The 18304-nt window shown below is 36.4% G+C and overlaps 1 protein-coding gene across 1 annotated transcript in view; it reads right to left on the bottom strand.

Moving 5' to 3' along the window:
- The window catches only part of LOC130245491 (segment polarity protein dishevelled homolog DVL-3), an 85402-nt gene that overhangs the window by 4149 nt on the left and 62949 nt on the right, over nucleotides 1-18304 (bottom strand). Inside the window, exons 6-14 of the mRNA XM_056478188.1 lie at nucleotides 15515-15608; nucleotides 15359-15428; nucleotides 13058-13197; nucleotides 11259-11335; nucleotides 11070-11137; nucleotides 8886-9035; nucleotides 5078-5209; nucleotides 1304-1471; nucleotides 937-1152 (exon numbers count right to left, since the gene is read on the bottom strand). Coding sequence (XP_056334163.1) covers nucleotides 937-1152; nucleotides 1304-1471; nucleotides 5078-5209; nucleotides 8886-9035; nucleotides 11070-11137; nucleotides 11259-11335; nucleotides 13058-13197; nucleotides 15359-15428; nucleotides 15515-15608 — 1115 coding nt within the window. The remainder of the gene's footprint in view (nucleotides 1-936; nucleotides 1153-1303; nucleotides 1472-5077; nucleotides 5210-8885; nucleotides 9036-11069; nucleotides 11138-11258; nucleotides 11336-13057; nucleotides 13198-15358; nucleotides 15429-15514; nucleotides 15609-18304) is intronic.

Raw genomic sequence — 18304 nt, 5'->3', positions numbered from 1 at the left:
ACTCGTGTGATATTGCTTATATATATATATATATATATATATATATATATATATATATATAAACATTTTTATATGTGTAATTATATAAATGAATTATTTTTTATAATTATCTTTTAGGCGGCATTAATGTATTCATGTTACACAACAATGGCATAGTGCCTTTTATATAGCAAATAAACAGGTATATAAAAGATCTTAAAAGATATTAAGACAAAAACGATTGTTGATTATTGTGCTTAAATTGTAATAATTAGTATTAATTATCAGTCCTTCTTCCATTGTCTTGCATAATATTTACTTGACAACATTTGATTGAAAGATCAACAAAAGCCCATATACAAACCTAATAAAAAAAAATATAAATAATCGGTTAATTAATCAAATAAGTAAATAAAATAATTAATTAACAAAATAAGTTAATTAATTAATTACTAAAATATATAAATTACTGAACTGATAAAACTCATTAAATAAATTAATTAATCAACTTAATTATTAAATAATTCATTCATTAATATTCTTTTCATCTTAGGCCCTTTATTATTCAGCCTTACAATTAATTAATTAATTGAATAAAGAAAAGCGTAATTAAATTTAATACGTAACTAAGTAAATAAATAAATAAAAAATTCATTTAATCAATTAATTTAATTAATTAAAAATATATATTACTTGAATTAAATAACTAAATTATATAAGTAACAAGCAAACAAACAAATTTAATAATTAATAAATACAAAAATTAAATAAACAAATGATTTAATAAATAAATAATTATTTAATTAATAAATACAAAAATTAAATAAACAAACAAACAAATAAGGAAAGTGGACAAAACAGATGGATTAAAACAGCAGGTGTAAACAGGATTGTGTTTTCCTCATCTTCTGCCACAAGGCATTTGGACAGCGGGTGTAGAGCGGGCCGCAGTCTCACCTTCGCTGTGTGGGCTGCCGGCGCTGCCTCCGCCTGCAGTGAAGCTGTAGCCGGGCTCGTGCACTGGATGGGGATTGTATGGGTGAGGAATCGGGTACTGATAAGGGAAAGCAAGCGGCCAGGGAGCCACTCCAGGATGGGGCAACGGAGCAAGAGTGTCCTGGTCAGACGCTCCACTAGAACCGTCATGATCATGCAGGGTGAGACTGGCCATATCTGAGGCACAAACAAGAGGGAAACAGAGTTTACTCTAAGCCAATGAATAAAGTAGGGCTGCACAATGTATTAAATAAAACCCTAAAATAAAGCATGCTTCAGCGTGAGAGAGTTTGGGGAGAAAGTGAAGAGCTGAAGATGAGGAACTCACTGCCGCAGACGTCTCCAAAGATGTAATAGCACTGCTCAGAGAAGGTGATCTTGTTGACGGTGTGGCGGATGTAGCCGGCTTTTAACAGGTTACTGGCGTATTTGCGAGCCTCCCGGCGGTCAGTGAAGCCCTCGACGCGATGATACAGCCAATCTACCACATCTGAACCTGTTTATAGCAGACAAATATTCAATATTAAACACTGCTGTTTCAAAATTCATCATTTTAAAAGCATCAAAATAGTATTTTGTAGGGATGCACCGAATTTTCTACAGCTGCAATATGAACTGAAAAAAAGGCTATGTTGCGTTGAACTTCCTAGCAGTGTTCAGCTGGGTGGTGTGAAGTGGCTTTCTCACTGGATGCAAAAAGCACTGCGCTATAAAACCCATTCATTTCAATGGCTTGTGCCATGTACGAGCAGCTTATTGCTGTGCCGAGCAAATAGCAATAGCAGCCCATCACTGACAAGCCAATGTTAAAAATTAGGGGTGTAACGGATAACGGTTGATTCGTACGGACTCATGGTTCGGAAACACACGTGGCAAATTAATACATTTTTTTACTGGCAGATTATTCCTAAATTTGCAACGATCACAGAGAGGCGTCTTGCATCATTCAAATCACATGTATGAAAGCATTTAGGCTTTCCTGTAAAATATAATGATGACAGAAGAAGTTGTGGTGGGTTATTCGGGATGCGGTGGGTTTTATTAAAGGTGTTTTCTGTCACTACTTGTTTAGCCTGCATTAATGCATTCAGTGTAAGCTGCACGATTCATCATTAAAAGATCAGGATCTCAACACCCACGCAACATAATATATAAATGATGGTGATTTGCATATGTTTATTAATCCTTCCAATCGCTGCATTCAAATCTGAAAACGCCAAAATCAAGAAAGAGATCGAGTCTTTAGTCTTTTGAGTTAGTTATGATGTTATAAACAGTGAAATAACACAGAAGTACTGAGATAACAGTCTATAATTTAGATAAAACCACTGATGTTTATGATAAAGATTACAATGACCGTCATATGCATTTAACATGTCACTCAAAAATAAAAGTTGTAGGCAGCAATTACATTATTTAACCAATAGATGGCGACAACCAGCCATCAAAAATATCCCACTGAATAATTCTTCAAAAATGACACATCTAGCAATGAAGCCTGAAGTTTTATGAGTGAAGAACTGAATCATTTATTGAAAATCAGACAAAAAATAAATATGGGTTGAACAAATTATGTTAGATTTATTGATTTAGCGTCATCAGCAACAGTAGTAGTAACAGTGAATTTTTCACAGTGCTGAATATTTTATGATTTATTTTTATTCAGCTGGTTATTTCTTCATTTTGTTTTTAATCAAATTACAGTTTCTAAGTTCTGTTTATTAAAACCAAAAGTGTCTTGCAGGACTGTTTTTCTAATAAAATGACATTTGTCTCCTCCCCTTTTTGGCTGATCCGAGAGGTGGTCTGATCCGTGATTAAAAAACCGTAACGTGATCCGAACCGTGAGGTTTGTGATCCGATACACCGCTATTAAAAATAGTCCAATATTCCATTCTGTGAATATTTCGCTCATGTACACACACTTATGAATGAACTGCACATGAAAAGCAAAGTCTGCTCAAATAACATGCCAACAGGATGTTTCTATGTAGTATACTTGTTTCTACTGCTTGCAATAGGATTACTGTGCTGTCATGGCAATGCTGGTAAAATTGTTCAGTGATCTGCTTATAAAAAAACAGAACTCTATCTAATCTATCTAATATCTAATAATACTAAAATTTCAAAAACTCTTATTATATTGCAAAGACATAAATAAAGATAATATATTGATAATTATTATTAATACAGAGGTGGCCTAAATGAACATGACACCTGAAAGATCAGAAAATATTGACCTTTTTTGTCTTCACACCATGATTTCATTTCGTAATGTTTATGAAACATGCAGGTGGTTGGTTTGAGCACACCATCAGGAGACGTTAGTCATACTGTTATTTATCAACTTTTAATTTTAATATTTGGAATCTTGTGCAGCAATAAAGGGCATCACGGTGGCACAGTGGGTAGCACAATCTCCTGTCAGTAAGAAGGTCGCTGGTTTGAGCCTCGGCTGGGTCAGTTGGCATTTTTGTGTGGAGTTTGCATGTTCTCCCCGTGTTTGTGTGAATTTCCTCCACATGCTCTGGTTTCCCCCACAAGTCCAAAGACATGTAGTATAGGTGAATTGGGAAGGCTAAATTGTACGTAGTGTATGTGTGTGTATAGATGTTTCCCAGTGATGGGTTGCAGCTGGAAGGGCATCCGCTGCATAAAACATGTGCTCGATAAGTTAGTGGTTCATTCCACTGTGGCGACCCCAGATTAATAAAGGGACTAAGCCAAAAAAAAATGAATGAAGGAACGCAGCAATAAGAGCAGCACATATACTAGCATAGCGTCAATATATTTCCTGAGAACTTCAACACTAATGTTATCCAATGCCTGACTGATTACACATCAATAAAATGGGGTATTTTATTAGCTTGTGTGTGTTTTTTTTAATTACTATAATTTAAGCAATTGAGTCATATCTAAAAAGTCTTGCAAAATTACGTTTTCATTTATTCATCCACCCACAACCCAACACTGGGAAACACCAATAGACTCTTGCATTCACACACATACACTACAGCCAATTTAGCCTACCCAATTCCCCTATAGCGCATGTGTTTGGACTGTGGGGGAAACCGGAGCACCCAGGGGAAACCCACGCCTATACGGAGAGAACATGCAAACGCCACACAGAAACGCCAACTGATCCAGCCAGGGCTCAAACCAGTGACCTGAGGCGATCATGCGACCTACTGAGCCACCATGACAAAATTACATTTTATTATTTGATAAAATTATAAATGATTATTGCAAAGTATTTTCGGTTTCGGGACAAGTCCTTCCAGAATTTTTGGTTTTGGACAGAATTTCATTTCGATGCAGCCCTAAAAATAATAAACAAGTCGGCGCCAATAGCCTAGTGGTTAGTGCGTCGACATATAGCACCCAGGTGCTCGCGGCGACCCGAGTTCGATTCCCGGCTCGAGGTCCTTTGCCGATCCTTCCCCTCTCTCTGCTCCCCACACTTTCCTGTCTTTAAATCTCCACTGTTCTATCAATAAAAGTGAAAACCCCTATAAAAATAATTATAAAAAAACAATATAAAAAAAAAATAATAAATAAAAAAATAAAAAATAATAAACAATTACTACAATCTTTTTCGATTTTGGTTTTTGGCAAAGTGCATCGAGAAGTTTTGGCACAGAATGTTTCTTTTAGTGCATCCCTACTATTTGGCTTATTTTTGAAAAATATATAGTAGGAATGCACCAATCTTCTGTCTGCCGAAAACATTTGCTGAAGAAAGAAAGGCTGAAAAACAAACCAAAATACTGACTCATGGTGATAGGACTGCTCTGCATTAGTCTCAGGTGAGCACTCAGTTTAACTAGTTGTTTGATTGCATTTTAGTTTTTAGCAGCTTTGATATCAAGCAAACAGTGTATAAATAAAACACTGTGTGCGATTACAGAACTTAAAATACTTTGTCATTTTTGGCCTTAAGTAACTAGTGAACCAAATGACCCCAAAGCAAACCCATGCATTATCCATGTGTTTTCTGAAAGCTGTGTGAAGCACTTGTGAATTCTGAGTTTTGTGCAGTGGTTCATTTACAATGTGAGTTAGTTTCTTACTTTCTAGGAGTGCAGTGAGGGTGTAGTTTTACCTATGAAGGCGTTGGGGATGGTGATCTTCAGCCACATTCTGTCTCGCACCTCCAGACCCGACTCTGGCGAAGCCATCGCTTTGGCTACTGCTGCCATGTCACTATGAATAGACAGATGGAAATCCTCGAACCCTGCAGAGAGAAACACACAATAAGAAGGTGCACAGCAGTCTACAGATGAGGGCGAATTACAGAGAGGTGCTCTGTGAAAACATCACGGTGTTGTAGCCATTATCAACTGATCCTATAAATGCTTATGTGTCACTATAGCGCAGTGGTTTCTTTGGTCCTCTCAGCCCCCCCCCTCCACATTTTGTATGTCTCTCTTATTTGACACACAAATATCAGTTCATGGATCTCTGTTAACGAGCTGATGATCTGAATCAGGTGTGTTAAGGTAGGGAAGACATGCAAAATGTGCAGGACGGGGGGGCCAGAGGACTGGAATTGAGAACCACTGCCATAGCAGCAGGTTCAAAACTCTAATGGCTGCTTCTCACTTAGGGCTGTCTATGCTAATGAGGAAGAGATCATCACTAATGGGCGGGGCTTTCCCACTCTGATGACACGTACAAGGGGAGAAGGTCAATCAAAGTGTTTCTGCACACTGTTTTTAGCAAGTGTGATTATAAAAAATAGAATTATAAAATTTTTACCATTAGACTCTGGTTATTTTCACACAATATTTCCACATAACTGTGTTTAAACCCCTTATAAATGTGACTTCTGCATAAAACACAGTAGTCAATATTTAAAGCAGATCAAAACTTTCATTAAAGCTGTCCTAAAACTATTGAACAACACCCATTCTTGACAATTTTAACAAACTTTTCCTGATCCACTTCAAACACTACAGTGGGTACGGAATAGCGGTGTATCGGATCACAAATCTCACGGTTCGGATCACGTTATGGTTTTTTAGTAACAGATCGGACCATTTTTCGGATCAGCCAAAAAGGGGAGGAGACAAATGTAATTTGCTTTCCATTTATTACAAAAACAGTCCTGCAAGACACTTTTGGTATTAACAAACAGAACTTAGAAGCTGTAATTTGATTAAAAATAAAATAAATCATAAAATATTCAGTGCTGTGAAAAATTCACTGTTACTACTACTGCTGCTGATAACACTAAATGTAGAAATCTAACATTATAATTTGTACAACTCATATTTATTTCTATTCTCATTTTCAATAAATGATTCAGTTTTTCACTCATAAAACTTCAGGCTTCATTGCTAGGTGTGTCATTTTTGAAGAATTATTCAGTGGGATATTTTTGATGGCTGGTTGTCGCCATCTATTGGTTAAATAATGTAATTGCTGCCTACAACTTTCATTTTTGAGCATCAAGTTAAATGCATATGACGGTCATTGTAATCTTTACCATAAACATCAGTGGTTTTTATCTAAATTATAAACTGTTATCTCAGTACTTCTGTGTTATTTGACTGTCTCTAACTTATTCATAACTAACTCAAAACACTAAAGACTCGATCTCTTTCTTGATTTTGGCGTTTTCAGATTTGAATGCAGCGATTGGAACGATTAATAAACATATGAAAATCACCATCATTTATATATTATGTTGCGTGGGTGTTGAGATCCTGATCTTTTAATGATGAATCGTGCAGCTTACACTGAATGCATTAATGCAGGCTAAACAAGTAGTGACAGAAAACACCTTTAATGAAACCCACCACATCCCAAATAACCCACCTAAAACTTCTTCTGTCATCATTATATTTTACAGGAAAGCCTAAATGCTTTCATACATGCGATTTGAATGATGCAAGTGTGATCGTTGCAAATTTAGGAATAATCTGCTGGTAAAAAAAAGTATTAATTCACAGGTCATATGTGTTTCCGAACCATGGGTTGTGATCCAAACGAATCACGGATCAACCGTGATCCATTACACTCCTTTAAATGTTTCACTCTTTGCTTTATTGCAGCCAAGTACAGGGATATCCTGGACAAAAACCTTCTCCAGACTGCTCAGGACCTCAGATAGGGCCGAAGGTTTACCTTCCAATAAGACAATGACACTAAGCACACAGCTATAATAACGAAGGAGTGGCTTCACAACAACTCATGACTGTTCTTGAATGGCCCAGCCCGAGCCTTGACTTAAACTCAATTAAGCATCTCTGGAGAGACATCAAAATGGCTGTCCACCAACGTTTACCATCCAACCTGACAGAACTGGAGAGCATCTGCAAGGAGGAATGGCAGAGGATCCCCAAATCTAGGTGTGAAAAACTTGTCGCATCATTACCAAAGAGACTCATGGCTGTATTAGTTCAAAAGGGTGCTTCTACTAAATACTGAGCAAAGGGTCAGAATATTTAGGACCATGTGAAATTTCAGTTTTTCTTTTTTAACAAATCTGCAAAAATGTCAACAACTCTGTGTTCTTCTGTCAATATTTGGTGCTGTGTGTACATTACAGTTTTTCTGAGTGGCTTTGGTGCATTTCTCACAGTCTGTTTACATTTGCACAACAGTTGATGCATTTCTCAAAACAATTAGTCATTTGTGCTCATCATAGTAGCAGTTTCTCATTCCTTCCAACAAATTGTAAATGCTTTTGGACATGCATCAACTGCTTTCATACAACTCTCTGCTGTTTATAACATTATCAACTGCTTATGTCATGTCAGTCAAAATTAACTAAACTTGTGAATGCTGAATAGTCAGTCCATATTAAACTAATAGTCCTCATTTCATTACTTGAGTCATTACATACAGAAATGTTGAACTAGATATCAAAATCTGTCAAGCTAATTTATAAACAAATTTAAATCTGTTTTCCCTGAAAATGTCTTCTAAATTGAACAATTTGATGAATGATTTACAGACCTGTGTATGTTGTAGGTTCAGTTCTAATATGTACTGCAGTATTGTGTACAGTTGTGCTCAGCTCTACCCAAAGGAGGTTTGTGTGTGTTGTAAATAAGGGTGTGTTTATTCTTTTGCACAATGCTGTGAACTAATTAGTATTGCAAAGAGTAAAATGTGAAACACACATCTTCAGTGTCTTGTACTCAGATACCTCACTAAATACAGTGATGTCTAACTTTACTGTAGTTTTCAAATGGCTGTGCAAATAGCATATAGTGCTGTCTTGAGCATTTTCAGGAAGCCTCACCAAAATCTGACTTTACTGCATTGGAAAAAATGTACAGAGTAAAGAGTCATGATGAAAACAAGACAAAGCCGTTTGACTATCTTGTTCATAAACAATGGAGTCAGGACTTTTCATCTTGATGACACTGACACTGAATACTTGCTTTTGAGGAATGAGCTGTCCATTTTGAGCAAGTGACACGCTTTTGAAGGTTATCAACTAGGTTTAGCAGTTTGTACTAATTGTTTTGAGAAATGCATTAACTGTTGTGCAAATGTAAATAGTGTTGTGAGAACTGCACCAAAGTGACTGAGAAAAACTGTAATAAGGAAAACCAATGAATGGTTTTATCAAATGGCTGCAATATAGCAAAGAGTGAAACATTTAACGGGGTCTGAATACTTTCCATACTCAGTGTATATACTATTTCTATAATAAGCTTTCTTTTTCAAGCTTACAAAAGTGTGCTTCTTTTCCACAGCTGTTATCGATGTTCATCTAGAATGGCCAGTTTTCATCGCACATTTCATGTATTTTATTCACAAATATTTATTTTTCATTGGTCAGTTGTTAAGGGGTATGATCGAAACACAGTAAGCGGTGGATTGGCAGATGAAGCGGTCCTCTGGCGGCAGACAGCAGGACAGCACAGCAGAGGTGGGTTATGGGAAACACTTACGCTCAGTCTCTGGAATGGAGCTTGTGATGGAGGAGCTGGTGGAGGTGATTGTGCTCATGGAAGGGCTCATACCGTACACTGGGTACGCCCCCGTCATCGCCGCCGTGTGGGACACCCAGGCTGCAGGGTCTATGGGACGGATCGGCTCACCTGAACAGACATGGGGGGAACGAACGATCACTTTAGATGGTAAGAGAAATGAGATGGTTGAAAACAACAGTTCATGTTAGGGGTGGGCGATATGACAGAAATCTTATTAATATAGAGTTTAAGACAAAATCTGTAGCCCTCGTGTGAAATATTAACTCTTTTTAAAAATATTTCCCAAGTGTTATTTAACAAAGAGTTTTTGTCAACATTTTTAAACATAATAGTTTTTAATGACTCATTTATATTGTCTTTTTCATGATTACAGTACATAATATTTAATTTAATACATTTTTATTATTTATTTATCTATCATTTTACAATATAACAAACAGCACAATTGACAAAAAAATATTCAGCATTAAGTAGCATCAGAGTATACAGATATAAAAACTTGTACATCAACAAATCCAGTTTATGTTACTAGATTAAAACCGGAATCAAATAGCAGCTTGTGAATAGTCAGTGTGATAACAATTGGTATTATGTAGGCTCAGGTCAAAGGGTTCATAAAGGGTCCATCAAAATATTCCAGGTTTTTAAAAATATGTGTGTTTTGTTTTTAAGCTATATGTTAGATATTCCAAATGCAGTGTGTGATTTATGATATTTTTAAATAATTAAATTGTTAGAGGGAGTTCCTGTTTCCAGTTTAACAGAATACATTTCCTAGATACATAAGAAATGAGACCTATCCTAATGATACCTCATTCAAGTCCACCCCAAAAAGATATATTAAAGGAGTCTTGTGATATTTCTTTCGCAGGACCATCACAGAGTACTCATGTACAGAATCCCAAAACTCATTTAGTTTTTTACAGTTCCATAAAATATGCATAATGGTGCCCTTATGTTTCTTAATTAGGTTACATAAAGGCGATGCACTGGGATATATCCTACTACGGCGAACTGGGGTCAGATATATTCTTTGTATAAATTTGTAATTTTGTTCAATTATTTTGTTACTTGAAAATGAAAAAGATATGCATTTGTATACAACATCCCACTGATCATCATCAAAATTACAACCGAGGGCTTTTTCCATACGTTTTTTAATGAGATTAAAGAAGAATCAGCTTGGTCTCTTAAGATTGCATAGATCTCAGATATCTTTCCCTTCAACATTCCCTTCAAGTATTCTCTAGAATGTTTATTAAATAAACATTAAACATATTTTATTAAAATTATTCATCGTAATTCATTTTTAAAGTGCAATTTAAATGCTTAATTAGGCTAACTAGGCACGTCATTGGACAACAGTGGTTTGTGTTGTAGCCAATCAGGGAAAAAACTTTATTTCAGCCAAACTAAAGGAAATAAGACTTTAAGAAAATTATAATAGTAAATACTGTGAACATTTTCACTGTATACTGTCTTTATGAAGCGAGAAATGATAATGAATCATAATGAATTTTTTAGATAATTATAATCAAAATAGGTCACACTTTATTTTGATGGTCCGTTTGTTAAATTTACTTACATTGCATCTACATGCTAACTAATTCTGATTAGATTATAAGTAGACTGTTAGGTTGGGGTCGGGGTTAGTGTAAGTTGACATGTACTTGCAAAGTTTTTTACAGTCAGTTAAATGTCTGTTGAAGGAGCAGAATGAACAGATATTAACCAGACCATTTACTGATACTCAAATGGACCATCAAAATAAAGTGTTACCTAAAATAATTATAAAAAAACTGGCTGGTTTTTGTTTAACATGGAAAATAAATATGGCATTAAAATAGCCAGCAAGCACCAGGTCTTGACGAGCGATTCATTAAATCATCGATTCAAATGATTCATTCAATAGCAGATTCATTTGTGACTGAATTAATACAGTGTGCAAAGCTTCAAGACACAAATGTTGTGCTTTGATTCAATGAAAGGCCAAAAAACAAAGATTATTTGTCTATCTTGTCCAGAGTAAGTGACATACTTGATCATTTCACCTCACACAAGGTTAAAACAACAACCATATTATTGTAGATGTGAAATATTTTAAATCCCTTCATCATACCTTCATATCTCTGTATCACTTACTTCGTGGAAGAGTGAAACAGCTACGAGGGTTTGGATCCCAGCATTTGGCCACGGTCAGTGTAATCGGTCTACAAATAAACATGCGGAGCAATCGTGATGGACATCAACTCTGATTTACATATTTACGGTGTAAATGTATTTGCATAACCATAGTCCATAACCACAGAACAGAAAACCACAAACTCTTACCCTGGTTTATGGACAATCTCTCGCAGGACCCTCACTGCATCATCATTACTCATGTTCTCAAAGTTGATGTCGTTCACCTATAGCAAAAAAAAAAAACTGTCAGCTAAAAATAAGTACAGCTGAACGTTACATAATTAGCCCTTTTGTCATGTTTGTATTTAATTTCATATATTTCCCAAGTCATGTTTAAGGATTTTTTACAGTATTTCCTATAAATCTTTTTTAATTCTTTTAGTTTTACTAGAATACTTTTTTGTTTATTTTATTTAAAGGTGCAGTGTGTAAGTTTGACACCCAGTGGTTGAACTAGGTATTGCACCCCTGGTTCAGAACACACGCAAGCACAGGTTGCCAGATATCAACAAGAGCTATCGAGCCTAAAGGCTGATTTAAGGCTGATTTAATTTGTGTTCTAAATAAAAGCAACGAACCCGATAGATCTAACCAACACCTGAAGTTTATATTAAACGGCGTCTATTTCTTGCAGCTGAACAACAGAAAACTGACAATGACCACCCCAGGTAAACCTCATGTGCTTTATTCAGTGTTAAATGCTAACAATGTGAGATTGAATACCAGTTTACATGACATTTATTGCCAAACTACTGAAAGCAGCAGCAGACAGTTCACCTCAGATCTTGAAAATAAAATAATCTGTTTAAAATTGAACTTTATAACTGTGAATTAGTGCAAACCAACACAAATGAGTGATTCAGCATGTACATTTAATAATGTTAAAAAGGTTTAATATGTTTTAATTTGTTATAAAAATTACCATTCTCTTGGAGTGCAGTGAGTGCACTATTCTGTGCTTCTGAATGACTTTAATTAAATTTCTGTCGTGTTTCGTCTGGTGCAAACAGCCAAACTGCTCATCACTGCAAATCTTGTCACGTAGCGTATTGTTAGGACACAGGGTTACAATGTAACCTGCTCACGTAATGTTTACATTCGTAATATTGATATTATTTGCTAATTAATAACCTCATGTCGAACTCTGAATCTGCGTCTCATTTCGGAGTCTGCTACTGTCCACCAGAGGTCGCATTTCAGTCTTGGGCACATGCTCGAGTGAAATATGCTGTTTTCCATCAAGGCAACTCAGGGTGCTGAAATATAATTGGCTAAACTGGCATTGGGCGGGTTAAAAAAAAACCAAAACAAATGCAGCGTTCTGCCACGAAACACACATTTTGGAGCAGAATATCTGACTTCAGCATTGTTTTTCAGATAAACAAGAATGTTCACTTAGCATGTTTCTGAAATATCTGCAAACATATTATGGTATTGTTATGCTTTAGAACTTACATACAGCACCTTTAAAAAACAGCTTAAGGTCACTATTATTAGGCCCTTAATAAATTATTATTTTTAATTGACTAAAGAACAAACCACTGTGATCCAATGACTTGCCTAGTCAACCTAATCAACCTAGTTAATCGCACTTTAATAACTAATGTAATAAAATAACTAGTAAAATATTATTTACGGACATCTGGGCAAAGTTATTAGGATTTAGTTATTAAAAATTAGGTATTAAAACTAGCATATTTAAAAACATGTTGAAATGTTTCGTTAAACACTTCTCTTTGTTAAACATCACTTTAGAAATATTTGAAAAAGAATATATATTTCACAGGATATAGATTATTCTTGTTGTATTTTTTTGCTTAACTGACAATGTAAACCTTTGTCAATTCGTATGACAAAGTTTAAAATAAAATAATTGTTAAAAAAAAATTCCCAAGAGGTCTAATGATTTAGTTTTTAAGAGTGTATGTTGAGCAGTGAAGTCAGACCTGCAGAAGCATGTCCCCAGGCTCGATGCGTCCGTCCGCAGCCACCGCTCCACCCTTCATGATGGAACCGATGTAGATTCCTCCATCACCCCTCTCATTACTCTGCCCGACGATACTAATGCCCAGAAAATTATACTTCTCTGTTGCAAGAGGACGACACAAAAACAAGATAGACAGATAGATGAGGAAGATCTGAGTACACTTTTATCGTATGTATAGCTGACAATGACGTCAACAACAAAAAACTGAAAGTTTTTACAATTATTTACACTACAACAGCAATTCAAAGGTCCGAAAATCAAAACTTCTGAAAACAGCTTTCAACAGTTTTTGAAAACTCTTAGTGATATGTTGTCTAACACTATCATTTATTCATTCATTTATTTTCCTTCGGCTTAGTCCCTTATTTATCAGGGGTCGGAATGAACCGCCAACTATTCAAGCATATGTTTTATGCAGCAGATGCTCTCCCAGCTGCAACCCAGTACTGGGAAACACCCTACACACCCATTCACATACACTTATTCACTACAGTCCAATTTAGTTTATTCAATTCACCTATAGCGCATGTCTTTGGACTTGTGGGGGGAAACCAGAGCACCCGGAGGAAACCCACGCCAACACGGGGAGAACATGCTAACTCTACACAGAAATGCCAACTAACCCAGCCGGGACTCAAACCAGCAACCTTCTTGCTGTGAGACGACAGTGCTAACCACTGAGCCACCGTGCTTACTTTATTCTAAGCAAAAAATTGATTGATTCTCATTTTATCCAGGAGCTTGCAGCCCTTGTAGAAATCTTCATAAAAGTGATTATGGTTATTGATTATGGCTCATGTGATGATTTAAGGTGGTTCAATTACGTCAATATTTAAGTTAAATATGTTTACCTGTGTAGACAATCAAATAATGATATTGCTTAAAGGGCACCTATGGTAAAAAATCTACTTTTCAAGCTGTTTGGACAGACATATGTGCATGTATGGTGTATAGACCGTCATATTGGGGGGATATAAACACACCCAGTGCTTTTTTTTCAATTTAACAACATAAAAAACGGTGGACCAAATGGAGCGGTTTTCAAATCGACCGCAACTTTACGTAGGAGTGCGGTCCCCCCCGCCCACCAATATTGATTGACAGGCACGTCATCATATCCTCAGTTTGTTGATTCACGTCCGCCATTTTCAGCGTGAGCCGAAGCGATATCACTAAAGGAACACGCTAGCTCTGTTTTTAGATGCAAGGCTCATTGGGCTCAACACAAGATCAATATTCTCCACATTATCGCTCTGATCGGAATTATTGGTTGTATCTTTAGGTAGGTTTGCAAACATGTGTACTTCTCATTGAGTCTACCTTATACTTCAGCCGTTTGCATTTCTCGCGATCCCAGAAGCTCCCTGTGATCTTAACTAGCATGCGTTTTAGAATTCTAAACATAGGTTTCTATCAGGGTACACTCAAGTCGACGGCTGGGCACCGCGGACCGCTGCAGAAACCTATGTTCAGAATTCAAAAATGCGTGGCGCGACGATTCGGGACACGTTTCTGCCGCGCTACAGAGAGTGTCTGGTGTGCCGTGTCGCGGCTTCGAGCGGCGCATCCGGTGCCTCAGTCAAAGTTAATTCAGTGTGCGTGGTTATTAGTGTCTGTGTACAAGCTCGGCACTTGAAACTAGCACACAGTTGGCTGTAAAACTGTACAAAGACACAAATGATTTTGTACTCTCTGCTTGGTCTGTGTCAGAGTCGTACATGTACGACTGAATGGTGATCCTCTCACTCTCCTTCTGCCTGTCAGACTCTGTTGCAAACGCAGAGCGGGTGAGCTCATGGCCCCGCCCCCTTGTTACGTTGGCGGGAAGCCAAAACTAGTCTAAATGTGAAGCAACACACCCCTAAATCAGCTAACTGTGGACACGTCCCCAACATGACTCTTTTTAACACATTATAATAAAACAATCTGAATTGTGTTTTAAACTGAACCTAAACTGGCACACTCAGAAGAACCATAATATTAATATTAAATCATAAAAAAGAGGTAAACTATATGCCCTTTAAGGGGGCTAATAATTTTGACCCTAAAATGTTTATTCAAAAATTCAAAACTGCTTTTATTCTACAATAAATAAAACAAATAAGACTTTCTCCAGAAGAAAAAATATTATCAGACATACTGTGAAATATTCCTTGCTCTGTTAATCATCATTTGGGAAATAATATCACAGGAAATAAATGACAGGAGGGCTAGTAATTTTGACTTCAACTGTATCTAGAGTAAACATGCACATACTCACCCATGTTTAAAGTGACAGTGATGATGTTCAGAGACATGGTGGAGTCAGTAATGCTGCTGAACGATGAGGACTGGAGAGAAAGAGACACGAGGACACATTTAAAAACGCTCAACAATGATACACACGTGAGGTTTTCATTAGACACAAAAGTCTCACCCTCTCCATCCTGGGTGCTTTGGGTTTCCGCCTGCGTCTGCGATGGCGTCTCATGAGACGGGACGATGTGCTTTGCTCCGTGGAGCTGCTGAACCTGTATTGGCATCACAGACGACTCTTCAAAAATCATGCATTTACTGTATCTCCTATACATTTTGTGCTCTCCGTTTTGATTGGTCCTGAGAGTCACGTGACATCCGCCAGCCAATCGTCTGCATCAGTGTGGTTGCGTGTGTGTCAGGGCATGGAAAAGCATGCTTTGTGTTGGCTTTCCAGAGCATGTGATTTGAAAGTGCATTAAGTCGTCTTTATGAGAAGAAGATGTGTTTAAAGGAGCCATATGCTACACTTATGTGCTGATAACTGCAATTATACAGGCGTTTCTGTAAAAACAAATGAAAATCAAGCTGAAAATCATGTACAAATATATTCCTAAAGGTCCTATTGGAAAAATATTTAGCATACAGACAATTATTTTTATTACATAAAACATTTTCATAACATGAAACCTAAATACCAACATTTTTTGCTCCTACTGCTACTAATTTTATTACAATCATAATTATAATAGGGTGACACGGTGGCTCTGTGGTTAGCACTGTTGCCTCACAGCAAGAAGGTTGCTGGTTGGAGTCCTGGCTGGGTCAGTTGGCATTTCTGTGTGGAGTTTGCCTGTTCTCCCCGTGTTGGCGTTGGTTTCGGGTGCTCCGGTTTCCCCCACAAGTCCAAAGACATGAGGTACAGGTGAATTGAATAAACGAAATTGGCTGTAGCGTATGAGTGTATGTGTGTGTGAATCAGTGTTGGGTAAGTTACTTAAAAAAAATGAATACATTACAAATTACTGATTACTACTGGAAAATTGTAATCAGATAACATTGATTTTAGCTCTGCGTTTAACACTGTTCAACCACATGTTTTAATTAGAAAACTAAAAAAGTTAGGAGTAAACTCTACAATTATTGAATGGTATCACTCCTTTTTAACAAATCGAACTCAGGCAGTCAAAGTAAATAATAGTTTGTCCCAAGTCAAATACAGTAGTTCTGGTGTCCCTCAGGGTTGTGTGAGCTCATCACTTCTATTTACTTTATATACTAATGAGTGTTCAAGTAGGCACTCACAGAATCTTATTTTTAGATACTCAGACGATACAGTAATTTTAAGTTTGCTAAACAAACAAGATCCTGTTTCTGTTTAGTTTTCTGAAATTGATTCATTTGTTGAGTGGTGCGATGGAAACTTTTTAAAAGTAAATACAAAAAAAAACAAAGGAAATAATCTTTGATCCCAAGTGTGTTGTCGAGCATTTACCAGTGTGTGTACATAATCAAGAAATCACTCAGATACAGTCATACAAGTATTTGGGAATTTACATAGACGGGTCTCTAACAGCGGACACTCACGTAAACTGGATCTGTGAAAAGCTTCACCAAAGACTGTATTTTCTACGAAGGTTATGGTTTTATGGTGTTGATAAGAAAATCATGTACTTATTTTATCAAGCTGTATTTGAAAGTGTTATCAGGTGTGGTCTATCTACATGGTATGGCAATCTTTCTGAAATCTGAAATCAAAAATTTTCAATATTATCAGAATTGCTACAAGACTAATAGGATCTGAAACTTTTACTAGTATACAAACACTCTACGAGCAATGCACTCTGAATGAAGCGAAAAGAATTTGAAGTAACCCATCTCATGTGCTCTTTCCATTTTACGATCTTTTACCTTCTGGTAGAAGATACAGAACTTTCCGCTGGAAGTGGAACAGACTGAAGAACTCTTTTATTCCAGTGTCAATCAGACTGTCGAACACTGATCGATAGTGCATATAATTCTTTTGCATGTTGACTTATTTTTAATTGTTGTTATGTCAGAACCTGCTGATGTGCTGTGTGAGTCCACAGAAAATTTCCCCTTGAGGGACAATAAAGTATACAAACAAACAAACAAACAAACAAACATTACTAATTACTTAATGTAAAAAGTAATCAGATTACTAATTACTTTACTTAGAAGTTACTTTTAAAACATATCAAATATACCTTTAAAATTTTCCAGTAGTAATCAGATATGCTCACTGAATACAAACCCAACAGATCACTCAGATCTTTAGGATCATATAAACTAGAAATTCCAAGAGTTCAGCTACTGACAGCGCCCCTCGCTGCTGGAATCAGCTTCCAGAAATGATCAGATGTGCTCCAACATTAGGCACATTCAAATCAAGACTGAAAGCACATCTGTTTACTGAATGAGCACTGTGCTATGTCCGACAGATTATGCACTATTATGTTCTTCTTTTCTTTTTCATTCTTATATAACCCGTTTTAACACATTTAATCAGTTTTTTTTCATTTATATTATATGTTTTTTATTTCTCTTGTCTCTTTTATTCCCGTTTATGTAAAGCACTTTGAATTGCCACTGTGTATGAAATGTGCTATATACTGTAAATAAACTTGCCTTGCCTTGCCTAAAAATACAGAATAAACTGCAGCTCTTTCAGTAATTTAATATTCACTAAGAAACATTACAATGGGTTGATCACAGCAGCTTGACATATTCAAAAGACTTAAAGAGTTCGCCCAAAACCTAAAATACTCTCATCATTCACTTGGTCCAAACCCACTTGTCTTTTTTTAATAGAAAAGAAAAAACTGGATGCCTGTAACCACTGACATCCATAGTATGAAAAAGCACTGTAATGTTTGGGTGTTCTGTGTCTCAGGTAATTAGTCTACCGAAATGTACAAATTCCAGAATATGAAGCTGATCGGTCAGTTCT

Source organism: Danio aesculapii, chromosome 18 (assembly GCF_903798145.1).
Source record: "Danio aesculapii chromosome 18, fDanAes4.1, whole genome shotgun sequence".
Taxonomy (NCBI): domain Eukaryota; kingdom Metazoa; phylum Chordata; class Actinopteri; order Cypriniformes; family Danionidae; genus Danio; species Danio aesculapii.
Note: the sequence above shows the minus strand (reverse complement) of the source record. Positions and strands in the feature narration are given on the sequence as shown.